The sequence below is a fragment of the Hypomesus transpacificus genome, chromosome 3 (genome assembly GCF_021917145.1).
Source record: "Hypomesus transpacificus isolate Combined female chromosome 3, fHypTra1, whole genome shotgun sequence".
Taxonomy (NCBI): Eukaryota; Metazoa; Chordata; class Actinopteri; order Osmeriformes; family Osmeridae; genus Hypomesus; species Hypomesus transpacificus.
The window spans coordinates 12,033,991-12,058,911 of NC_061062.1; the positions used below are offsets into that span (position 1 = coordinate 12,033,991).

A 24,921-nucleotide genomic window follows, 5' to 3' on the forward strand; every position below is an offset into this window, starting at 1 on the left:
GAGCTAGACGACCCGTTGCCAACTTATCGACTTTCTCGCTATGTCTGGCGACTTTCCAAACCCTCCTGACGACTTTTATTGTCAAAAGCGACTAGCGACAAAGCTAGCGACTTTTTCCGGTGTTGTTGGAGACTGGTGTTTTGGAGACTGACGTGAAAGCACGGATCGTTTGGGAGTACTGCCAGAGAACGTCTACTGTCCTCAAAGAGCAGCGTCTGCTGCCGTGAACTCCTCCACCGTCCCAAAGCACTCACAGAACGGAATTTACGTCAGTGGAGAGGCTGAACCAACATGGCGGCTGTCATGAGAATCTTCAATAGAGGTGTTTTTAATTGTAGAATGGGTCATCAATGCTTAGCTTTGAGTACCACTACTTCGGTAGCAGTGGTGAAATCAGTGAGTACTTTTTGTAATTTTGTTCACTGCATGTGTTGTTACGGATGATTTCGACCGGTTCACGAAGTTGTTCGCAAATAAATGGTTTAATGAATGCAAATGCTAGTTTCCTAGCTAGCTATCTTGCTTAAGTTGGCTAGCTATCTTGGATAATGTAAGTCAAGGTAGACTTGTGACCATCCTTAGGTTGCCTACGTACTAGTGTAGTTAACCACGGATCTCAACTGTCATTTTCCAAATAGATTTGCGTATATTAGGGTATCTATCTAATCAAGCCTCTCTACCATCAGGTTGGTGTGACAGCAGAGAAAGCTCTCCCAGAGAGAGTAAAAATAGTTGAGGTTGGACCCAGAGATGGTCTTCAAAATGAGAAGGTAATGATCAGCAAAAGGTGTAAAAGCCTAGATGGCTGGGTGTGTTAAATAAGTTCCTGTGATGGTCTATTAAATCAAGCTGAAACAAATGTCACATGGATTTCTCTTTCCATGCTCTCTCTGTATTTCTCTCTCCTTCTCTCTCACATACACAGACCATAGTTCCTGCTGAAGTAAAGATTTGCCTCATTGACATGTTGTCAGATTCAGGACTCTCTGTCATTGAAGCAACAAGCTTCGTCTCCCCAAAATGGGTTCCACAGGTGAAGTTAGTGGACAGTAGTAAATTGAAAACATACAATCTCAAACCTAGAGTGACCATGTATTATTCTCTGAAATACCTCTATCAATAATCCCAATGTTCGTTTTTATATTGTTTGCTAGATGGCAGACCAGGTGGAGGTGATGAAAGGCATAAACAAGAAACCAGGTGTGTCCTATCCTGTACTGACCCCCAATCTCAAGGGCTTCCAAGCCGCTGTAAGTACCTGATCACTAACATTTGTATAATCTAGGAGCCTTAATGACCAGCCTAGAGAATAAAGTCAGGCAGTTGAACAATCTTTAGAAAACACGTCTTTATTGTGTGTTGACTTAGTATTTCTACATGTATTTGTTCTCTCAGTGATGCATTCTTTTTCCGTGCTTTTGTACTTAGGTAAAGGCAGGGGCAGGAGAGGTGGCCATATTTGGCGCTGCATCTGAGTTGTTCAGCAAGAAAAACATCAATTGCTCTGTGGAGGAGAGCCTGCAACGTTTTGAGGAGGTCACCAAGGCAGCCAAGGAAGCCGGTGTGCCAGTCCGGGGGTAACACCAGCAGTGGGGAAGGTTCTAGAGACTGGCAAGAACAAGGAGGATGTGGATTGTTGATATCAGGTTATGTCTCTCACCTCTATTCTTTGTACTTTGCAGGTATGTGTCATGCGTACTGGGGTGTCCATATGAGGGCAATGTGGCACCAGAGAAAGTAGCACAGGTGAGTTCCTCTCTTAAACCAATCTTGGTGGTGGTGTGTATTTGATTTCAATTGAGAATGTCTCCTGACCACCGTGTGCCTCAATATGACAGGTAGCCAAGCGTCTGTACTCCATGGGTTGCTATGAGATCTCTCTGGGCGACACCATTGGTGTAGGCACACCTGGGGGCATGATTGAGATGCTGGAGGCGGTGGTCCAGGAGGTGCCTGTTGGTGCCTTGGCGGTGCACTGCCACGACACGTACGGCCAGGCCCTGGCTAACATCCTCATTGCTCTGCAGGTATAGGAGCTCAAGATGATTGAGTTCTTGAAGCATCTCATCAATGTGCAAGCTAAATGTGTTAAACTCACCCCAAATACTGGCGACCCACGCCATTGAATGGCCAGCTTTTTGGTGTTGTAGCAGGCTTAAGCTGTGTTTATGAAAGGTGGTCATTGCGAGTATGATTCATAAGACCATAGTTTGACCCCTATTGTGGGCAAGTGAGGGAAGAAGTGATACTGATGAGCGACTTGACAACACCTGTTACACATACATTACTTATACAGGTGTGTGATTATTTTGAAAACCCTCCTTCTCCTCCAGATGGGCATCAGTGTGGTGGACTCCTCAGTGGCTGGTTTAGGTGGGTGCCCATATGCACAGGGGGCGTCCGGGAATGTGGCTACTGAGGACGTGGTCTATATGCTTCATGGACTTGGTATTCATACAGTGAGTCTACCTCTTTCTTTTCATTATAATCTTTTGATCTCTTACTCTCTTTCCCTTGTCCTTTTTTACTTCCCTCTTTTTGGCGTTATTTTCCATTCTGATACAATCAAAGCTTTGTTGTCACCTGTGTTCAGTTCATTTAATAGAGTCGGCGCTTCAGGACTGGAATTTCCTTGTTTTGTAGTTCCTTGTTCCTGCCTCTGAGGCTCTTTTTCTATGTCCATTGAGTTCTACCTCTCTCTACCTCATGTTCTACCTCTCTCTCCCTCATGTTCTACCTCACTCTCCCTCATGTTCTGACTCTCTCTCCACCTCAGGGAGTGGACCTTCCCAAGCTTATGGATGCTGGAGCTTTCATATGTCGTTCCCTGAACAGAAAGACCAGCTCCAAAGTGGCACAAGCCACCTGCAAACTCTGAACGTGGACTCTCAAAGCCCTTTCAAAAGGATACATCAACGAGTATGTCAAGTAAAGATCATGGCAAACAAAAGAACACATGGGCCACCTTTAATGACTTTAATCTGAAAATTACATTATAGTTAAATCTATCTGAAATAACTACAAAAATGTCTCTTTAGACATTGCTGATCACTGGTGCCTTATCATTGCGGTCATGTCTTTCATGTTTGTGGTGCATGTTTTGCTCCAATTCCTGTGTACTGTATGGTCATTACATTACTTTACGGCTTTCTTTTTCTTGCTGTGACTTGCTGTGCCTGTAAACCAGTCTCAAGTCCTACAGTATACGGACACTTCTGGGGATTGGCAGCATGCCTTTCCTCTGACACTTGATAGAGAGTATAGTAATTCTTGTCTGCAAATGATATCGCAACTGGGAGACATTAAGTCAAGGAGATGGCGTTTGACTAAATGGGTAATTTTGGTTAATGTTGTACTAGTGTACATCAGTGGGTATCCATGTTAGCCAAACAAAATGTTAATGGCAGTGTTCAACTTTGTCATTGGGCATTGGGTGTAGAACCATTGTTTCATTTTGTTTGAATAATCATCCGTCACTTTTGATATCTGAATGATTTTCTTATTGGTTTTACTGTTTGTAATAAATACTGTGTAAATATTTATTGTAAAAGGTTGCACTTTCCATTGAGTTTATTAGACATGTTACCTTTAAATGAAAAAAAATAATACTTTGCTTTACTTTAGAAATACATAACTGTTTGTTGAAAGTTGTTTGTTTATTCAAACAGTTCTAATTCTTCCTAGCTGCAAATGAATCATACTGGTGAAAGGGGATCAGACTGTAGGCCATGTTTAAAGTAATTATGGATTTGGGACTATATGGTACTGATAAGTAATACTTGTACCATTGCAAGGTAAAAGCGAAATAAACAAAAAAAAAACATTTATCAAAATATAGTTGTCTATATATTGTATAAATACACATACATTATATTTTAAGCCACATCTTCCCAAAACCTATAATTCAAAGTTAAGCATTGGGTAGTTAGAACCTTCATATGGGTGAGGAGTTTCTTCTCTGAGGCTGTGATTTAGCACTTTGACTATAAAGTGATTCAGAACAAACACATACTGTACTTCGGTTTGCCATCCACACCTACCAGTACCTGAAGTACGAGCCTGACCAGCTAAACTGAAATTCCTCTGCTATACAAACACATCTAAGAAGTCCTTGACGATGTTCTTTAGCTTGAATATCTTAATGAGAATAGGTACTGTCGCTGAAAGGTGCATAACTACATTCCTCATAGTTAAGACTAGGGAATTTCTTACTAGGGAAAAGTAGCTTGGTAACCATCGACATTGGCTTTGAACCCTACATGCTGAGAAGGCATACAAAATACTACCAAATAATACTATAAGGAGACAGAACACAAGGCTTATGTTAGTCAATTGTGTAGTAAAATGTGGCAGATATCACATGGTTATAACAAGACACATTTGACCTAAGTTGTTGACTTTGTCCAGGATGTTATGGGATTGGTTTATTAAATGGCCTGATTCTAGAAAATCTGATTTGACCATCAAGGCGCAATCTAGGTTTGAGAGCCACATATCTAGTCACCTAGAAAGTCAGATCGATATCTAAGGTATAAGCCTATGTACCATGAGGGAAAAAAACACTGGTAAACAGATATACATACTAATGTAATGGATGACACAAGTAATTATGCAAGAGTACGATTTATTACAACAATGTAAAACATAAACATTCCCAGGTGTGATCATTTAGCTGCTGACCATGCAAAGTAGTTCAGAACCGCATAACTGGTTGTCCTTTGTTCCTATTGTCTCTTATGTAGCTTGAAACATCTTTCCAAGACCAGTGTTTACTTGCATTCAGACTTCTTTTATAAAAACAACAGCATTCCTTTATCTCATTCGGATCAACATTGGATTTGGGAGAGTGGAGCTTGTGTACAAAAATGTCAAAACACGGACAATGTATGTGCCTAGTGCAGCTGTGCAAAACAAACGAGGGTGAATAAACATTAGGTATGAGAGATGAGCTCTGTTAACTATTGGAAATGTTTTTAAACAATAAAACTGGCCAGGAATTTAGTATGCCAATTGACTGTGCCGACAACCAAGTCCAACCAATGCCAAGAGACTGTGTAAATCACCGATACACTTCACTCTCTCTACTGTTTTAGATGGAATTATGTTATCATTCTGTTGTAATGATCTCCTAAGACAACAGTCTGTAAACCTTAAAATGGTTGTTAAGTCATATTCTCAAGCAAGCTGGGGTTGCTACTGGTTGGTGTTAAGGAATTCACTGAAACGTAGAAATGTTTGAGGTATTTCTTGTTTCATTTCCCCCTGTACATCATGGAAGCATTGGCATTGTGTGTGCATACCAAAACCAGGTGTGTCTTAAAACTCTTAGCATTCAGTATCAGCGTCTGTTTCCTCCCACGTCTCACCTCCAACATCTAAACCCGGACAGCCCCAATAGAACGATTAAAACATTTGAAAATCTACATGCTCAAATTGTCATGTCAGTTTTATTTTTATAATTTATTTCCAGGATTGTTTCTTTCTCCATCCCCATGGCAGTCGAAAGTAGACTTAATTTTGTTAAGTCTTAGCCAGCCTTAGTATATGGCTTGGGTCTATAGATATTTCAAGAACATTAGTTATAAATACTTTTTTGTAGGGAAAACTTGCAGCTAAAACTGTTTTTCACAGTCTCTTTGAAAGACACAACCAGGATGTAGCCTGGTTCTGTGGCAGTGCTGGCGTTCCAAACGTCCTTTTTACAGAGCAGAGGATAGATTAGGAGCTGAGGCACGCATGTCCTCAGTGAGTTTATATGCAGGCTTATAGGCAGACCTGATGCTGCCCTTGAGCGGAAGCTTCTGGTTCTCCCTGGACGAGTGAAGACTGCAGTTTTTACAGGAAGGGTCACTGTAATCATGGTTGTGTACGGCCATTGTGCGCTCACGCCTTTTCATCTTCTGTGCAAAGTTGGCAACACGCTTAGAGATCAGGTAGATGACCTCACAGATGTTGAGGACAATGCAGAGGGCTGAGGCCCCCACCATAAAGTAGGTGAAGACCTTCTTCTCTGTGGGGTGTCCAATGTAGCAGTCCACCTGGTTGGGGCAGGGCCACACCTCACACTTGACCAACCTGGGAAGGTAGAAGCTGTCGTAGATGTGATGCAGGACGTAAAGGAACCCCACCTCAATGCCCGTCTTGACGAAAAGGCTGAGCAGGTAGGTCCACCACAGGCCGCCATGCTTCTTGGCTGTATTTTTGTAGATCTTGGCGTCCTCGCCAAACTTGGCACGGTACTTCCTTTCCCGTTCGTCCCGGTAGGCCACATGCATGACTACCATGAAGGAGGGACAGGAGACGAAGATGAGCTGCAGGGCCCACAGGCGGATGTGGGAGATGGGGAAGAAATAGTCATAGCAGACATTGGCACAGCCCGGCTGCTTAGTGTTGCAGTCAAAGTCTTTCTGCTCATCACCCCAGACACGCTCTGCCGCTACTACGTATACCATCACCCTGAACACAAACACCACAGACAGCCATATCCGACCAAAGGCAGTGGAGTACTTGTTAACCCCACTGAGGAGGGCTTGGAAGTTCTTCCAGTCCATGATCTGGGCTTGACAGAAAGTGTCTCTTTTTTAGAAGTTGTTTTCTCTACTTCAAGAGCTGTGGATAACTGTTAGCAGCCTAGAAAAACAAAAATGAGAGAAAGAGTGAGTGATCTGATGTACTGTTGAGAATTACATCAGTTGTATACCCTAAGATACAGTTATTAATCACTTTATGATGGAAATTTGAATATTAGCCTATCCTTTTCAAGTCAGCATATCTATACAAGTCAGCATTTCTGTACAATTTCTGTACATTTTGGAACTATTACGGTATCAGAAACGTAAAATACTATTAATATTTCACAATGTAGGCTACGTTACAATGTTTCCAACAGTTTATAAACAGATGTGAGTGAAAAAAATGCCTCTTCGGTTCAGCAATATGGATGAGTGGGATGACGGTTGAAAAACACTGTTTGTATACAAATGATTTTGACCATCTCTGATGTGTTTTGTTTGATGAAGGTAGAACCACAAAAGTGGTCAAACTAAAAAAGAATATGACTGGTTGAAAAAAGTTAATGTCGTAAACTTCTTCATAACTCTTCATCCTCCATGCGCACTTAAAACTCCCATAATTGATGAAAAAAGTTACAAAGTTAATAACGTTTCACTTACCAAATATGTCTCGATCCATAGTTAAAACCGCTTTTAGTGAAATAATGTAAGGTCTATTTTACTATTTTGTCATACGGTTTCCAGACGGTCTTTAGGCCGTCTATTAGTTAATCGCTCAGGTAACTCTTCTGGGCTGGTCTTGAGAAATAAGTCTTGGAAATCGTTTATGGGCGTGGTAAAAGAAAAGAAAAAAAAGACTGGTTCAACGAATTGAGACCTAGATGAGTAAAACATGTTGAGATTTAACGATGTATCATGTTTTTCCTGGAAAGCAAAATCTAATCTCATATTGAATAATAGAACATTGAGGTTAGTTAACTAATTAAAGCTTCCATTTTACTGCAAAACAAAAGGTCTTCATGCACATTGATTCCTAGAAAATATACAGTTCATGTTTGTGTATTCTGTTGTTTAGTCCATATTTGATTCTTATATTCTACACAAATTGATATTAATTTACAGAATATCTCCACTTTGTTAGTCCTTTATTACTATCCTAAACTGAAACAGACACTGTTTAGTTTATGGTCGGTAAATACAATTTGAGATCATGTTCGTTCCTCATCCTGTTCATACTTGTTCCAGAATGTCTCCAGCCTCACCCAGAAGTGAACAATTTTACCTGCACCCATTTTACTTGTCCACATTACTTGCTGATGCTCACTCCTTATTGGTAGAAAGCTTCAAAGAGGTCTATGGTTCTAGGCAACTTCTCATTGTGGGTCGCAGAGGCGGAATGGCTGCAGTCAAAGAGGGACAATCTATTATGGGTGGGATTCAAATCCTCTACAGAATTAATATCCCTTACATGGCTTTTGTGATTGTGTAAAATGAGTAAAGCTGGTAGTAGAAAAACACAAAGGTTGGTTCAGGAACGGGTACAGTAACATGATAGTGTAACCTGTTTCTGAAAATACAGCTTTGTTTTTATTTTGTTTTGTCAGTTAAGCCAACCAGTACAATGTGCAGTACCCTTGCATGCAGATACTTGCTGTACAATTAGATGCTACTCGTACACATTAAGAACCTTGCTGAATTTTTAAAATAAATAATGGTTCTGAATAATGAACCTTTATGTTGGAACAAGTAAGTTCTGTTTTGAGTATCGTGTGTTACCCAGTTGGAAATGTTTGAGCAGCATTGTTATACAGTCTGAAAAGAATATTGCTGTGTATGACATTTTTGTGCTTAGGAAGAGAAGCACTGCACCCCAATATGGTTAAACAGAAAAGAGACACCCAAGGAACATTCCTGTTTGTCTTAAACTTGACTTAAACATGCTTTGCTAAAAAGTTGAGCCTTTGATGTCTTGCAAATAAATGTATGAAGAGCTGGTGTAGCAGAATGTCATCCAAGGGTCACAGACTCTCACCTCCACATGTAGGAGGTGGAAAGTCTTGTCTCCATCCTGTAACATGTTTTGAACCATCAGAACTACCTATTACTGTAAAGCTTTAAGCAACTCTGTACCGACACAGACTTGCTTCCTTGCAAGAAATAAACCATTGAACCTTCTTTGAACCTGATGACTATGTGAGCTTCTTGATAAATAAATATACCTAACATACCCTTATAAATTACACAACAATAAGTAGGCTTATGCAAAGTGAATTGAAATATGTCCTCATATACACTTCATATCCATTCAACTATACACCATTCAATTTGTACAGTAGTCTTTGCATCACTATAGATGTGCAGATCTGTTGCTTTCAGGCTCAAACACAAAAACAGGAAAACTTAAACACGCAGAGCAAGTGCATTGCTCAAACTCTTGACATGTTTTACAAGACTTACAAAGTGCAAATACAAATGTCATGATTACCTTTACCTTGCTTGATTACATTCTGTTTTCACATGCAGTTTCTGAATAAGCTATGGAACTAATGAACAATAATTCATTTAGGAACCATCAATGTGAAGACAAAACTAATCACAAAACATATCTCTACCAATTCCATCACTACTACTTTTTAGCTTTGTAGAATAAATGGTCATCAGGTGTAGGTGTATTTAGATATTTCTGTCCAAATATCACTCTCAACAAATCTTCTACTTCATAATGATTAGGCGCTTCTTGAAACTTGTCAACATCTGCCTTAGCAACAATTGCTGCTGTTGAGTAGGAGGAAAGTTCCTTTTGGCTCCAGATAAATAACTGGTCCAGGCAGATTGTTTGGGCGTAACTGAAGGAATGCACCATATGACTCAACCGCTGTGAAGAACTTGTCTCTACTTGAAGACAGAACACAACAGGGGAAAATGTATGATGTTGTTGCATTTGTTTAAACACACTCAATGAATTCAACTTAGGCTTTGAAAACATTGACATGTACTGGCATGAACTGGGAGATAACTCAAAGTAGTACCCTAAAGCTTCATTGTTCCTGTCCTTGAACTTCTTAAAAAAAAAAACAGGAAGGTACAATGTACCATTCTAAACACCCTGTTACCCAATTTATAGCTTATCACAGAATACCCTCTATTAAAGGTGATTAAAACACAACACGGAATTGCTAAAGTGAAAGAAAGTGAATCTTTGTTTCCCACCTTAAAACACATTCACACCCTTCTCTCCTCTTATGCAAACAGGGGAGTCTTTCACGCATTACAGGCTCTTGTGAGTGATAGGGCAAATTCCTCCAGAGGGTGAGTCTACCAGCTCTGACTAACGAAAAGAACTGGAGAAGACAGAACCCCACCTGTCTTAATGACTGTACCTGTCTTAATAAACAATGGAAGGTTCCATTCATTGGTCAAACGTGTCCAACAGCTACTCCTTGTATGTGTATAGGAATACTGTTGGTATCAAGGCCGTAGTCACAATACATATTGGGGGGGGGGGGGACATCCCCCCCCCTCCAATATTCAAATCTGGTCAAAATGTCCCCCCCAATATATTAATATAGAAATATAAATGTGCTACGCTACGACAGGCAACCACGCACGCTGTCCAAAATGATCATAAATAAATAAAAAAGTCCCCCCCCAATGTTGACTGATGGCTACGGCCTTGGTTGGTATTATGTTATAGGGCCAGTACAATTACTGTATGGGACAGTATTTAATATTGTGAGATTGAGGTAAATCATTATTATACTACTATTATGTCTTGCATCTGGTTATCTCTTGCTCTACTGTCCATACTCTGCATCTGTGTTCAATCAGTTCCACAGTTTTCTGAAATGTTTTATTGACATCGATATTTAAGAAACTATAAAAGAAACAATATGCAACTGTAAAATAGGTCCTATGTTTAGAGTTTCAGTTTACATCATGTGTACATGGTATGTACACAATCAAATATATATACATTTTCTGTGCTTACAGAAATCCACTGATTGCCTTAGAGAATAATTCAAGTCTTAGATCATAAAACCATAAAAGTTATAACAGTTAACATACAATAATTAAAAGTCATAATTGTGCATAACCTTTTGACTAATATAATTTATTAATCCATAAAATAAAACAGACTTCTTAAAATGCAGGATGAGTTCAGAACTTGCCATTGTAACAATAAACCATGTAACAAGTTGACTGAAAATGCAGCAATTGGAGGGTATGGTAGTGGACAAATAGTGAAAACTCTTTCTTTGCCCAGCTTCTACCACTTGTATAACTTGTCACTTCAAATAATGAATAAATGGCTTCTGACTAGTGACAAATCTTATTTGGATATTTGATTTGATTGTAATTAAACAATTCTGTAAACTCCTCTCTGTTAACAACTGTAACTCCTACAATCAAATGTATGTAACTCCCTAAATGAATGCCATGATTGTCAACCATGTGCTTCTACGTATATGAATACAGAAATACATAATGAAGATACAACTATTATTGGCAAACATGTCCAAACACATATGAATGCAGAAAAATAGACCACATAACAGTAAATACATTTTTAGTCAATGTATCTGAGTCAGTTGTACAACATTAATGAGTAAACAATTAATCCAGGACTAGGAGACTTAGTTCCACTGGTATTCCACAGGCATTGACAAGACAGGCTTTAATGTCTATGAAGCCTATAAGAGATGTTGCAGAAGAGATACATGCAATATCGCGTATGTCCTCCAGGTTTTCGATTGGTCATTTGTATTTTTTTTCCACATCTTCTGTGAAGTCAGGGGAGTCTCTGTGTCAACAAAGTCTCAGGGCCTGGCTATGCTGCTGTAAGCAGGGGCCGGGCTCTCCTTGCCCTTCCATCGCCCACAGTTGTGTTCCAGATTTCCGTTCTTGACACCGACCAGCGAGGTGGCGGCTATGGCCATCTGGCGGGAGTTGTGGATGGACGTGAGCCACTCACGGCATCGTTTGCCCACCAGGTACAAGATCTCGAAGAAGGTTAGCAAGATACAGACCAGACTGGTGACCACCATGAAGATCGTGAAGATGCGCTTCTCTGTGGGCCGTGCAATAAAGCAGTCCACCTTGTTGGGGCAAGGCTTCTGCTCACACTTGAGAAGTATTGGAAAGTCATAGCCCTCATAGATGCGGTACAGGAGGTACGTAAAGGTGGCATCCACAGCAACTTTGAAGACCAGTGTCATGACATAGGTCCACCAAAGCCCGCCACGTTTCTTGCCGGTGTTCTTGTATAGTGTACGGCAGTTATCACCATGTTTGACACGATTTTTGCGTTCACGTTCGTCCCTGTAGGCTACATGCATAACTACCAGTAAAGAGGGGCAGGTGACAAAGATAAGCTGCAGAGCCCACAGACGGATATGGGACACAGGGAAGAAGTGATCATAGCAGACGTTATGGCAGCCAGGCTGCGCCGTGTTGCATTTGAAGTCTTTCTGCTCATCGCCCCACACCTTTTCAGCTGCTACAACAAAGACCATGACCCTAAAGAGGAAGACGATGGACAGCCACACACGGCCAAACGCTGTTGAGTACTTGTTTACTCCACTGAGGAGCCCTTGGAGGAATGCCCAGTTCATGGTGAGGCTTTCACACTGTCTGCCTCTCTAGAGGAAGTAAAAATGGAGGAAGAGAAATGAAGTTAATCCAAGTGCATCTTATTCTCGTAAGACACATGCACATTATTTTAGGAGAATATTAGACTCTGTCCCTTCTATTACATGATTGCCTTTGTGACGAAACGCAACAGCACACGTGTTTATACTCAGCTCAAATGCATAAATGTAAGATCTACTATGGTAACTCAAACTCATAAATGTAAGACCTACTATGATAACTCAAACTCAGGAAACAGGCTTGAGAGTTAAACTGATATTCATCACTCAGTGTAACAAATTAAGAAAACCAAGTCGTATGCATGTGTCACATAGGGATGGGAAGCGCTCACTTAAAATGTGATCAAACGTTTTAGTTGAGACTTGAGCATAGATGACAAGTGATTTAAAGAAATGATTCGCATGTTATGCGTAAGACACGATTCAAATGTCAATAGGGCGCTCCGAAAGGAAATTTAAATGCAATCAATAGTTAAGGCTTAATTTTCTTTTGGACAAGAAAACAAAAGCCAGCTAGTAATTTCATATAAAACAAAAAGCTACTTACATAGTAAATATTTATTAAGAAGGGTTTTCTTACGTGGCAGATGTCTTTTGGAGCCCTCGCAGGGAGAAGAGTTTCACTGACTGCGCCCCCAACGCTCAAGATCTTCAGATCTCTCAAGTCATGGCGGATGTGAGGGTGGGTGGAGTTTCGACATCCCAATGTTTTCTTACAACAACCTTCACAGGTGTGAGCATGGACGAACTGGGTGTGAAGACCAGTCAACCAGGCCTGCGCCTTTATCTTAAATCTCAACATTACATAAGCCTCATAAAAATCGGCGTCCGTAGTAAATTAAAACATATGTAACGTAACTTATAAAAACGATTTGGTTTTCGTTTAAATCGTCAACAAGAAATGCAGAAAATGAAAGTCACGTTTTTATTTATTATAAAAGTGTTTATTGCAGTATTTACAATACAAAGGGTTGGTCTAGAAAAACTTGGACAATAAAGTATTACTGTAATAGTATTAATCTGAACACTGGTATCACTCAGCCATCTGATGTGAACAGTCTAACGCATCTTTCCACATGTACCACACGCACACACACGTATTTTCATTTACACATATTCCCCACAGTCCGAGATGATCACTTTCTGCTTTGGCTTGCCTTCTTTTGTCCCTTCGGCCTGTGGAAAAAGATAGTTTAGCCTTTAAACTAGATTTTGAATCCATCCTAATATAATTCAAATCATGTCAGAATAAGAACGATTCTATGGCCATTATACCCTCCCCCCACTTTACATGCACACCCCTACCATGCCCTTACCTCCATGGCACGGACCACATCCATGCCCTCCATCAACTCCCCAAACACCACATGCTTGCCGTCCAACCAGTCTGTCTTGTCACAGGTGATGAAGAACTGGGAGCCATTGCTGTTTGGTCCAGAGTTAGCCATGGATAGTTGTGCTGTATGCATATCAAGAGGATAAGTACATGATACACAAATACTACTGCAAACAAACTGCTACTCTAGCAAATATCTAAACTTGCATTCAGGTTTCAAACTATTACAAAATATATTAAATTAAAGACAGATGTCAACAGTAGGCTTCTCACCTGGAGCAGTGTGTTTAAGGACAAAGTTCTCGTCATCAAACTTGCGCCCATAGATGGACTTGCCCCCAGTGCCATTGTGGTTGGTGAAGTCCCCTCCCTGGCACATGAACTGGGGGATGATGCGGTGAAAGCAACTTCCCTTGAAGCCAAAGCCTTTCTCATGAGTGCAAAGACAGCGGAAGTTCTCCGCTGTCATGGGAACAATGTCAGCTCGGAGAAGGAACCGCAGCCTCCCAGCCGGCTTGTTGCCAATCTTGATGTCCATGTAGACCTGGGGGTTGACTCTGCCCTTCTTAGCTGGGGGTTCACCCTGCACACAATTCAACTCAATTCACTTACTTGATCCAGAAGGAAATTCAGGTAACTCCATGAGCATAGAAAAGGTTACAGATAGAGGTAACAAAGTCATCTTAATTAGGCCTCATGAAGCAAATACATTGGATCAAACAAGCCCATTCAGAACTCTTTTACCTCCTGTGTTTTACTGTTTACAGACTCCCCAGCAGACTCTTCTACCTCAGCTTCTTCTGTGGTCTTCCCAGAAAACTTCTTCAACCAGTCATCATCCGACCATACTGTGGAGGAATTACATACACTTGTCAATATTATCAGGACTACTGGATTTCAAAATCACAGGTGGTGAAACGTTCCAGCCTATTTAAACTCAAAGTGGTTAGTTACCTGGACGAGAGGAGCCTTCCTTGATCCTCATGGGTTTGGCTATGTTCACCCTGATGGTTCTGCCAAAGAGCTCAGACTCATTCTAGAAATTACCCAGAAGGAAACAAAAGATTGTTAACATAACTATAATTAAACTACTCCACTTGGACAGGACTATATCTTAAGTCAGGTGGTAAAACCAATTAGTAAGTTTACTCACCATGTTATCAATAGCGGCAGCAGCATCCTAAATACAATGGAGGTAGTGAAACATTAGAACTCTTTCAACTGAAGATTCGAGTTTAGAATATTTGGTCCACCAGATGGCGAGCTAAAGTATGGCAGCTCAATAATACATTTAAGTTTCTTTAAATTGTCACCACACTTACTTCTGCCAATTCAAATTCAAGGAAGGCGAACCCTCTGTGTTTCTCTGCAAAGAAAAGGTATATTTAACACAAACTCCCCCTGTAAGTGGACTTTACTAGGGTGACCACATTTACGTTCTGGCATGGCTGCAGATGTCATGTGCTGTTGTAAACAATGCAACTGTAGGCGGTAAGGTGCTCAGTGTTGCCAGATTGAAAATGGCGAAATATCGTACCAAAGGCTCAAAAGGATCGTATTTTGAGGATAATTATCGTGCATCTGGCAACACTGAGAAAGCAGTCGACCAATGACAGTTTTCTCTACAGCCAGAGCTCACGCAAGAAGGTAGAACAGATACACTTTCCAAAACTTGTAAGGGCGTAATAATTGTTTGTGAAAGACCCAGAGAAACACAAATATCCAACGAGTCAAAATCCCGGACGTTTTTGGAATCCCTGCCGGACGCTTTTTTTTTGTCCGGGAAAAAGGACGTCTGGTCACCCTAACTTTACATCTTCCTTTAATTGTAGGCTACCTGAAGCTGAACTTCAAAGACGTCTTGTTGGCTAATCAATATTACATAGCCTACATTCTCACCTGTTTCATAGTCTAACGGAATCTGGATGTCGGTGATATCCCCAAACGGAATGAATGCCGCGTGAAGAACTTTTTCATCGACCTCTTCAGTCAAACCACCTGTCGAAACCCATACTTCAATAATTAGTTTCCATTTTCAATAGTTCTATGATAATAATCAGGGATATTAAACTCCAATCACTGAGGCTGTGTTTTTATGGCCATTATGTAGGACTATATGGTTTGTTTCATTCAATGTAGGAAAAGAGCCTGCCGCATAGCACAGTGGTGCTTGTAACATTGCCGTAATTTAACTAATCTAGCAGGTCAATACGATTAAAGATTAATTCATAAGTAGTAGAACACATTTTAATAATAACAGTGGCGCTCTACATGATTGCATATAAAAGAAAACAGCTAAAATGACCAGTTTTGTGTCACAAATGCTTACCAACATAAAGCACTCGTTTTGTCGACGCCATCTTGGATTTAAACTTTAACCTCTAACCTCAACAAATCCTCATTGGTGCATTATTTCCAAGGCCCGCCCATTCGAGCGCCACCCATTGCCCTGTTAAATCGCAATTTGAGGTAGACTTTTAACTTGGGATATATAATAATGGTACTTTTTTAGCCTGATTCAGACTGTGAAAGAGGAACGTCTTGTACATGTACATTTATATATATCTGGACATCATTTAAATGTTGGCCACCGTATAAATACTAAATAAATTAGTAAAATATATGAGGGTGAAAAGGACCACAAAGAAAAACGCAGCCAATTACTATCTGTCTTTGCTTTCTGTAATGTACACCAATAGATACCTACTTAATGCTGCCAACATTGATCAGAAAACAAACCAAGAACTGCAATGTTAAACCTGATACATATTTGTTGGCTGTTTATTGCTGTTAATGAAAAAGAGACAACAAAGTGGTAAACTTGATATATTCATCCCTTTATTGAGAATACCACACCACCCATGATAGCAGGATGGGACAAGGAATCAAATAGACCAAATCAAGTCTTCAAACACAAAATCCTCAAGCAAAGAATTAGAGCAAATATCATTTTCTTGATAGAAAAAGGGTCTATCAAGGTTCACAAATTGAAGGACCTTGAATCAAATTGTTTTGTTGCTTTTGGTATTCTGTTTTAAACTATTACAGGACTAGGAAAATAATTGAATACTGTAATATTTCTGAAAGGGTTCAAGTAGGTTTTTAATTTATTTTTCGTTTTTTATATATATTTTTTGGTTTTGCATAATGTAGTACATATCTCAGGAAACTGAAACAGGTGTAATAATCTCTCCCCTTCTCTTATCAGCGTGTTTCCTGAAAAGAAAAAACAAAACAAAATGAGTGCCATTGCAAACCATATTAGGTCAAAGGTCATGAAGCATAAGCAGGTTTCTGATGAAAAGTAAATACTCCTACACATCAGGAGGTGGTGGCAGCAGCAGTTGCAGGGATGACTCCTACTTTCTGGGTGGCGTCCTTCTTTGCCTGATGGGCCTGAAGTACTGCAACGGCCTCCTCCACCTAAGCGTACACAAACACAAATGTTTGATGGGAGATATTTGATTGTTGACATTCCTTTGAAGCGATGCATTTACAAAATGACGCATGTAGTGCTTGAACTTCGTCCGTCCCAAATAGTTGTACCTTGGAGCGCAGAGATTCGTGTGACTCAAGCATGTGAAGCAGCTCTGAGTTGTCAATCTCCAGGAGCATCCCAGTAATCTTTCCTGCCAAGCTGGGGTGCATGGCCTGGATCAGGGGGAACAGACGCTCCCCTGAAAGAAGAGAGAGACAGAGAGAGACACAAAGATAGAGTGAGGGAGACAGAAAGTGGGCTCAGGCTAGGTCGCCAAAGAATGCTTGTCCGCTTGTATTCCTATGGGGGTCTGCAATCCTAAAATACAACCAAGTCTATCGCAGCACCTACCGAGCATCTGCTTCTGCTCCTGGGGTGGAGCGGCGGCCAGCATGGATGATGTGAGAGGCTCCTGGCCCTGCACATGCACGGCAGGCTGAGTCTGACAGAGGAACACAAAGCAAGAAGAGAAGGTAAGACTCAAGACTAAGACTCAAGCAACCTAACCTTGAGGGTTTAGGTTGGTTGAGGGGCAGTTCTATGGGCGTATGTGAAGCCCTCTGTGACATGCTTGCGTGTAAAAAGGGCTATACAAATACATTTGATTTGATTAAGACTGTTGTAATGTAATATGTAATATCTGGTAACTGGCTGTGTTCCTGTGACAGAGGGTTTGTGTATGTGAGCTACCTGCTGAAGGGCAATTGGCTGCACCACTTGGGGGTTGGTGTTGCGCACGCTTGTGGCGTACTTGTAGGGAGGCATAGCACGTGGGGTAGGGAGGGAGGAGGGACGAGGTCCCATGGCCTGGCCAGCGCCTAGAGGTGATTGGCAGGAAAAGATCATATCTATATCGGGCCTTGTCCAACCATACACCAGCATACGGTAAATCATCGTGTGCATGCTTTTTCTTTAGAAAGGGTGATTCCATTTAAACAGTGCTCATTGGTCCAGTAAGACAGGGATGAAGTTGGTCAATAACGCTGTAGCAGAGATCTGTCCAAAGTTTTACCAAACTCTGTTCACCTGGGGGCATACCTCGTGGGCCCTGGGCACTAGCATTGGGAGCTAGGTGTCGCAGGTTGGCTCGTGGACCGGGTTGGCGCAGTGAGTTGGGCAACCCCTGGAAGCCACCTATAGGAGAGATGGGGTAGCACAGCCAAAATATAGGAGAGTTCAGCGTTTGTTGAGAGATTAGATGGACAGAGGACCCATCTGCCAAAGCAGATATAGAGAAAGACTCTCTGGTGGCTAAGAATAAAAATACTTCTCAGTCAGTTTGCAGCCTACAAATAACATTGACAAAAAACAAATTCTTGTCCTTGACTTTTGCCTTGTGACTATGAAGGATAGGCTGTTAAGCTGAGTTTGTTAAGCTGTGTATGATGTCATCATACACACCACACTAATCCCCCCCCCACACACACACACACCTTGGCCTCTGCCACCCTGCTGCTGCCAGCGGGGGTTGGGACGCATCTGGGCCAGCTGATTGGGTGCATAGTAGGTTGTCCTGTTCTGGGCCTGGAGGACACAAACAGACAGATAGTTGTACTACTGCAATGTGCTACAAACAGTCATCCACCCCTTCCCCCAAAACACACACGCACCTGTGGCACTGCTGGCATGAAGTAGCCGCTGGCAGGCTGGAACTGGTTGATGATGGCGTTGGCTGGCATGGCTCTCATGCCAGCGATGCGCTGCATATACTGGTTGGTCAGGTGGGCTTTGCGTTCCTCCTTGCGCTGGGCCAGGGCCACATAGAGGGGTTTGGAGCCCACAATGCGCCCATTCATCTCAGTCACCGCCTTGGTGGCCTCCTCAGGGGAGGAGAAACACACAAAACCGAACCCCTTGGAACGGCCCTCCTCCAGCATGACCTGCACATTGACACGTCAGATAGTCATATGGTCCTCTGAACCTACTTTAACCTCAAAAGGTAATGAAAATAACTGAAGTATCCCTCCTATTGTCAAATTCCATTCTTTCCGTCACTTAATATTTTTTTACCTTGGCACTTGTGATGGACCCAAATGGAGAGAACTCCTTGCGTAGTTTCTCATCATCAATGGTGTCGTCCAGGTTCTTAATGTAAAGGTTAACACCCTGGGATAGGAAACAAAAAGTCAAAACCCAGTTAGAACATAATAATTTGGTTGTTGTTGCTGTACTCAAACACAGTCAACGGCATCCGCAATTAGTGGCTGATGAGACCAGATCCTACCAGTCTTTTTGTAAAGAAAGTTTCACTGGTTCACCTGGTAACGGCTAATCCTCTCCTGTTTTATCTGCTCAAACTTCCTTTTCAGCTCAGCCTGACGCTCCATCTTCTTCTGAGCACGTCCCACAAACACCATCTTGCCGTTGAATTCTGTGCCGTTCATCTCCTCAACAGCCTGCAGATGAGAAGGCCAGGACAGTCAGCATTGTGAATCAAAAATACTGGCACATACAGACCCACGCACCAACCAACTCAGAACACAATATGTGCAGTACCCGGTTAGCGTCCTCGTGTTTCTCATAGCTCACAAACCCAAAGCCTCTGGATTTGCCGCCGTGGTCCATCATTACTTTTACACTGAGTGTTTTACCTGCAAGGGTCAAAATGCACAAATAGGTCAAGTCCATATCTTCATGCAGTCAGTGTGACAGTTTATGTTTATCTCATGGTGTTCTGCCTTAGTTTACCGTATTTGTCAAACATTTCCTTCAGCCGGTCATCATTCATATCGTCCCCAAAGTTCTTAATATAGACGTTGGTGAACTCCTTGGCTTTGGCACCAAGCTCAGCCTCTCTTTCCTTCCGAGACTTGAAGCGTCCTACGAACCTAAAAACAGAGGCCAAGAAGCAACATAACTTTTGTAAAACAGTCCATGGCAGGAATGAAGTGGGATCCAGATCCATCTTAGTGTCTGTGTATTCTTTCTAAATCTTAGCAACATGTTTTCAGATTCTGGTTAGGCTCTCACATCAGTGACAAGCAAGACAATTCAAACAGGCGGTTAAAAAGACTGCATTTTGGTAAACTGTCACTGTCTTAAATATATACTGTAAAACTGTAGGTGGGCTAAAATCCTGATCCCATTGTATTCATTCATTTCTACTCAAAAATAGACAGTCCAACTGTTCTAAAGGACCACAAAACATTCAATCAAGCCCATCTCAAAAACAAAAAAAACAAACAAACAAACAATGAAAATCCTTCAAGAAAACAATAAACATAAACACTAAACATAACAACCAAACCAGGAATGCAAGTATCCTCATCATGTTATGCATCCAAGAACAAGGCACCGGGACAAACATTTCCTGGTCCAATACTTGAAGAGGTTGAAGGACAGACGTCCACAGAGTAAAGTGGAGGAGGACCAAATTATGTTTATATACCTTAGGCAGACCTCTCCCAATCCGTGTTCCAGCATTGCATTCCTGCATTCGCCGAATCACTAAAACACACAAGCGTGGTTACACACACACACACGCACAAACAGGCAGGCGGAAGGATAGACAGACAGGACTGACACTGAGTTTGGATGGGGAGTAGGGACATTGAATCAATCCTTTTCCAGTGAGAGTTCATGTGTGTATGTATGTGTGTATGTGTGTGTGTATGTGTACGTGTTTGTGTTTGTGTGTTGGGGGAGGGGGTTGTTGGGGGGGTTTTGAAGTTAATCATCCAAGGGATCTCACTGTTAGTAGTAGTATAATTCACACACAATGCAATTGTAGGACAAACAGTGCATAGGGGACAGTGAGGAACAGATGCATCACATCTATGAACTGAAGTCATACACCACTTGACTGTTTCTCAGCTCACACCAAACATTCTCATTCAACTACATTATAATTAGTAGCGTTTCCTTTCACCATTCTCTTAAACCTTTCAACACGACAGAACACATGAAACACATCCAGACAAATCTGGAGACTGGTAAGATTCTTCAGAGATTTGTATCAACAAACCATTCTAACTAACCTATAATCTGATGAAGAAACCAAAGTCCAACCTCTCCTCTAATCTCTCTCTTCTCGTCATTGAATAGACACTCACACCTTGCGGTCGTTCAGAAGCATGCCGTTCATCTTCTCGATGGCCCGGTCGGCGGCGTCCTGTGTCTCGAAGTGCACAAAGGCATAGCCCTTGGATCCGTTTTCATCACACACCACCTAGTTATAGGAGGTCATACAGTACAGAATACAAGTTTCATTGACACAACAGAGGACTACATCTGAGAGGACTACATTTAGGATGAGAAGATTTTAATTAGCTGAGCAGCTTATGTACAGTGTCAGTATAACCTCAATCAGCTACCTTGCAAGAAAGGATGTTGCCAAAAGCAGAGAAGGTGTCGTAAAGTGCTTTGTTGTCAATGGTTTTGTCCAAGTTCTTGATGAACACGTTGCCCACTCCAGACTTCCTGAGGGAGGGGTCTCGTTGAGACCACATTATTCTGATTGGCTTCCCTTTCACCACATCAAAGTTCATGGTGTCCAGGGCTCTCTCCGCTGTAGAGGAACGGGGGGGGGGGGGGGGTAGCAGGGGTTAGAGGTAAAAGGGGAGCCACATGGATGTTTTTCTTACAACTAGGAACAAAAAGCACAAGTCATCAAGCTGAGCCTCCAATGCTGCTTGGTGATTTGTTACAGGACACACCACAAGGCTCCATTTACATTATACAACCACACACTTTCTAGTCACTTCCATTCCACTATCACACTTCTTGTCTCATTTACCAAAGTAAATTGTCAAAAGTGTGGTATCACCACTACAGTGTTAACACAACAAAAAGTGTAGACCTAATTGTTCCTCCATGCCACTAAGGAGGAGTCAGACCACACCAAACTATTATTTGTGTCAGGCGTGCAGCTGTGCCTGTGAGTGCAGTAAGGACAGCTGCAGCTGGTAAGATGGCCAGCACATGGCGCTCCCACTCACACACAGACAGATGGGAACAGCAGTACATTGTGGGGCCACATGCTGGAGCTTGACCCAGGTTAACGTTATGGCTTTCTTACGACATGATGGAGACTGTCTCACAATACTGGGTACTGACTTTTCCAGTCTTTCTTTCAATTGCCAATTCTTTGAAATGCTAAATAGTACAACTAGCTATTTCAAAGCAATGAATCGTCCCCATCATGGGCTTATTTGCCCTCATTCACTCACTCTATTCGTTTGTCTCATGTGGGCTCTCATGTCCATCTGGGCACATATGCCAACCAGAGAGTTTCCCTTTGTTCCCTTCACTCCACAGCAACACACACCCCAGGCTTTAGAGCAAAAAATGTCTGGTAAACAAAACCTTGCGTCTGCTGGCATCAGCAGTTTGCCCTGCAATTGTACTTCACAAACCATTCCCTGCTCAGAGAAGGTGTGTGATGATAACAGCCTGTGTTTGTGTGTGTGTGTGGGGGGGTTAATCCTAGAAGGTTCTCCAGGGGAGTTTGAATTTAAAAAAACTCAAGCATTACTATATCTGTGTGGCTTTGAGGAAAGTACCTAATTAAGTCATGTTGAATACAAATACTACAGTACATTGCCCATGGCAACCTTGGTCATTTAAAATATGCCGACATGAGAATTTGCTCATTTATGTCAAACATTTATTTTAGAAGACAAAGACAGAACATATTACTGGCAGGCACACTTTGGGCAGCCTTTGAGTGAGTCTATATTTAGAGTGGGGTCCTGACAGCCATGTTCTGGAGTGTGAGTTAAGCATTCTCTACCATTGATAGGGAGGAGACTTTAAAAGAATGCTCAGATGAGCAACTCCAGGTCTAGGGACTGTTTATAAAAGGCAGCTGTGATATGATGTAACCAAGAATAAGTGAGCAGCTAGTTAATTGCTGAAGGAGGCTTCCCATCAAACAAATCCTTCTCGAGTAAAAAATAAAATACTAACGCCAATGGCAAATGTAATTTGCAAAGAGACCATGTGACAAAACCAGGAAAACTTGGTTGGTGGTGCTGTGTGTGTGTGTGTGTGGGGGGGGGCTCTACTTTCTACCACTAAAACCACCAAACCTCAGCCAAACAAAACATCCCCCTTGCTTGCTGCAGCTCTTCAGCCTGTCTTTTCTCATACCAGTACAAGTTGGTGATATTTAACACTTTTCAGCAGCAGATAACCCTGTAAAATGTTTTACAGCTTTGTGGCTACTTTAGGTCCTGTGTGCTGCAATGTAACAGGGTCAGAGACAGGTTGTGACAGGTGTCCAATGTTGACAACAACCAAAATGACCCACACTACACACTTACTATGGGTCAGGGGTGGAAGGCTCAAAATAGGCTTACACAAACCTCAATTGCTCAATCACATACGGTCATAGTCCCAAAAGTAATCATCTGCTACAGAGCATACTCATGAATGACAAAAGGCCAGATAGAAAATGAAGTCACTGAGTTGAAACTCCAGTGGATCCACTGAGATGACATAACATTAAGCAGGGAAACGTTTTCATCTGCCACCCCCCCAGCAATGGGAATTAACTTCACTACAGAACTGTCCCATGGTGGATCTTTAAATAGGAGCATAATTTGGGTCACTTTGGGTTGTGCATCATGGAAGTGCTGAAGCTGGTCCCTGACTCCTGCAGTGCTGCCTCGTCAGATGGTCACGGTTGCTGTTTCATGTTCTGCTACATACTTAATGCTGACGGCTGAATGCAAAACACCAAAACATAAGGAATTTCATTAAACAGACTTTTCTGAATCTGTACTTTGCAATGCTTTGGCATTAAATATGACATTTACATGTAACAATGTGTACAATTTGTACAGTTGTAAGGGTATGAGCCTCTGACTGTCAATGAAAAACAATGAAGTAGGTGTGCTTGTCTGTGCTTAAGACATGAGGTTTGACTGAGATACAGCCTAGGTAAGGGTGCATATTCCTAAATATAGAGGCCAGTAACAACTTTCTGATTCAAAGCACCCTCACGTGCATACACATGCACTGTCACATATAAAGCACTATCCACAGGGCAAAAAAAAGCTTGATCGTAACTGAGATTAGTATTTCTTACCGTCAGCGGGCTGAGAGAAATTGACATAGGCATATCCAAGAGAGCGCCGGGTGATCATATCACGACATACTCGGATAGACAGGACTGGTCCGGCTGGGCTGAATTTCTCATACAGCATAGCCTCCGTGATATCGGGGTGCAGATCGCCAACATAAAGAGAAGCCATTGGATAACTCCCCTCAGTCGCTGTGCTCATTTCTCGGTGATCACAATATGAATGAAAGCTTTTCTCCCCACAGAATTGCAACTGAAACTATTTGGAATTGTTCTCCGGAGCTTTGTGCTTAATGATGAAACGCTCTTTGGCAGATCGACTTGGGTTCCTATCTATAAAAGTTTCCACGACTCGCTGATAAGACAAGTTAGAAAACAAGTTGTCGATGTCTTCCAAATAAAAATAGTCTTCTTCAAAAAGTACAGCCGCCAACTTCGGGTTAAGCCCGAGGCCTGTCAGTCTTTTTTCAAATATTATAAAAGAGATGTATTTTTTAAAAAATTATTTTGAATATTACGGTACTGTTTTTATTAAGATTTTATGTATTTTGTATTTTTTTATATATTTTTTCTTTTTTAAGTTTTAGAGAACAGTGAGTTAGACACTCACGGTTGTTTTGTGGCCGGGGAAAGAGACTGCGTGAGAAAAGCATGGGCACTTTATAGGGAGTGCGGTGCAGAGGAAATAGTAGCTAGGGTCAAACTTTGGGATAGAAAAAAAAAAAAAAACTGCGTGCCGTGTAAAAGGGAGAGCGCCCGCAGCACTGTCACAAGAACTCAACCAAGCTCCCTACAGCGACATCTGGGTGTGACTAGGCTACGTGGGGGGTTATTAGATATTAACTAATGTCACTGCATTTGTCCCTCATATTTATTTATTTTAAATATTATTATTACTGTTAATTATAATTTGATGCTGGTAG

At 41.7% G+C, this 24,921-nt stretch overlaps 5 protein-coding genes across 7 annotated transcripts; 1 reads left to right on the plus strand and 4 right to left on the minus strand.

Moving 5' to 3' along the window:
- Positions 1 to 69: 69 nt before the first annotated feature.
- On the plus strand, positions 70 to 3,827 carry hmgcl (3-hydroxy-3-methylglutaryl-CoA lyase). Its single transcript, XM_047015294.1, has 9 exons — positions 70 to 396; positions 687 to 770; positions 926 to 1,033; positions 1,155 to 1,250; positions 1,429 to 1,577; positions 1,683 to 1,746; positions 1,839 to 2,027; positions 2,334 to 2,459; positions 2,777 to 3,827. The coding sequence occupies exons 1-9, from the start codon at positions 292 to 294 to the stop codon at positions 2,876 to 2,878; spliced, it is 1,023 nt and encodes a 340-aa protein (XP_046871250.1). The 5' UTR covers positions 70 to 291; the 3' UTR covers positions 2,879 to 3,827.
- A 780-nt stretch (positions 3,828 to 4,607) lies between these two features.
- On the minus strand, positions 4,608 to 7,781 carry gjb3 (gap junction protein beta 3). Its single transcript, XM_047015307.1, has 2 exons — positions 7,173 to 7,781; positions 4,608 to 6,630 (listed from the first exon to the last, which is right to left on the minus strand). Exon 2 carries the CDS (start codon positions 6,549 to 6,551, stop codon positions 5,700 to 5,702), a length of 852 nt encoding a protein of 283 aa, XP_046871263.1. The 5' UTR covers positions 6,552 to 6,630; positions 7,173 to 7,781; the 3' UTR covers positions 4,608 to 5,699.
- A 2,824-nt stretch (positions 7,782 to 10,605) lies between these two features.
- On the minus strand, positions 10,606 to 12,859 carry LOC124464998 (gap junction beta-4 protein-like). 2 transcript variants are annotated; one of them, XM_047016955.1, is made up of 2 exons: positions 12,741 to 12,859; positions 10,606 to 12,151 (listed from the first exon to the last, which is right to left on the minus strand). In XM_047016955.1, exon 2 carries the CDS (start codon positions 12,122 to 12,124, stop codon positions 11,330 to 11,332), a length of 795 nt encoding a protein of 264 aa, XP_046872911.1. In that variant the 5' UTR covers positions 12,125 to 12,151; positions 12,741 to 12,859; the 3' UTR covers positions 10,606 to 11,329. The 2 variants fall into 2 exon arrangements, with proteins under 2 accessions (XP_046872911.1, XP_046872919.1); XM_047016963.1 differs by having other exon boundaries at positions 12,708 to 12,815.
- A 229-nt stretch (positions 12,860 to 13,088) lies between these two features.
- ppie (peptidylprolyl isomerase E (cyclophilin E)) lies at positions 13,089 to 15,869 on the minus strand. Its single transcript, XM_047016942.1, has 9 exons — positions 15,826 to 15,869; positions 15,396 to 15,494; positions 14,819 to 14,862; positions 14,650 to 14,676; positions 14,451 to 14,532; positions 14,241 to 14,344; positions 13,770 to 14,079; positions 13,477 to 13,619; positions 13,089 to 13,336 (listed from the first exon to the last, which is right to left on the minus strand). Exons 1-9 carry the CDS (start codon positions 15,854 to 15,856, stop codon positions 13,268 to 13,270), a joined length of 909 nt encoding a protein of 302 aa, XP_046872898.1. The 5' UTR covers positions 15,857 to 15,869; the 3' UTR covers positions 13,089 to 13,267.
- A 443-nt stretch (positions 15,870 to 16,312) lies between these two features.
- Positions 16,313 to 24,643, minus strand: pabpc4 (poly(A) binding protein, cytoplasmic 4 (inducible form)). Of its 2 annotated transcripts, none has more exons than XM_047018249.1 (15): positions 24,005 to 24,643; positions 21,288 to 21,481; positions 21,027 to 21,142; positions 19,663 to 19,802; positions 19,471 to 19,565; positions 19,233 to 19,370; positions 18,985 to 19,080; positions 18,585 to 18,854; positions 18,408 to 18,498; positions 18,013 to 18,108; positions 17,665 to 17,792; positions 17,326 to 17,416; positions 17,043 to 17,173; positions 16,815 to 16,919; positions 16,313 to 16,712 (listed from the first exon to the last, which is right to left on the minus strand). In XM_047018249.1, the coding sequence occupies exons 1-14, from the start codon at positions 24,198 to 24,200 to the stop codon at positions 16,818 to 16,820; spliced, it is 1,884 nt and encodes a 627-aa protein (XP_046874205.1). In that variant the 5' UTR covers positions 24,201 to 24,643; the 3' UTR covers positions 16,313 to 16,712; positions 16,815 to 16,817. The 2 variants fall into 2 exon arrangements, with proteins under 2 accessions (XP_046874205.1, XP_046874203.1); XM_047018247.1 differs by having other exon boundaries at positions 18,001 to 18,108.
- Between the last annotated feature and the right edge of the window lie 278 nt (positions 24,644 to 24,921).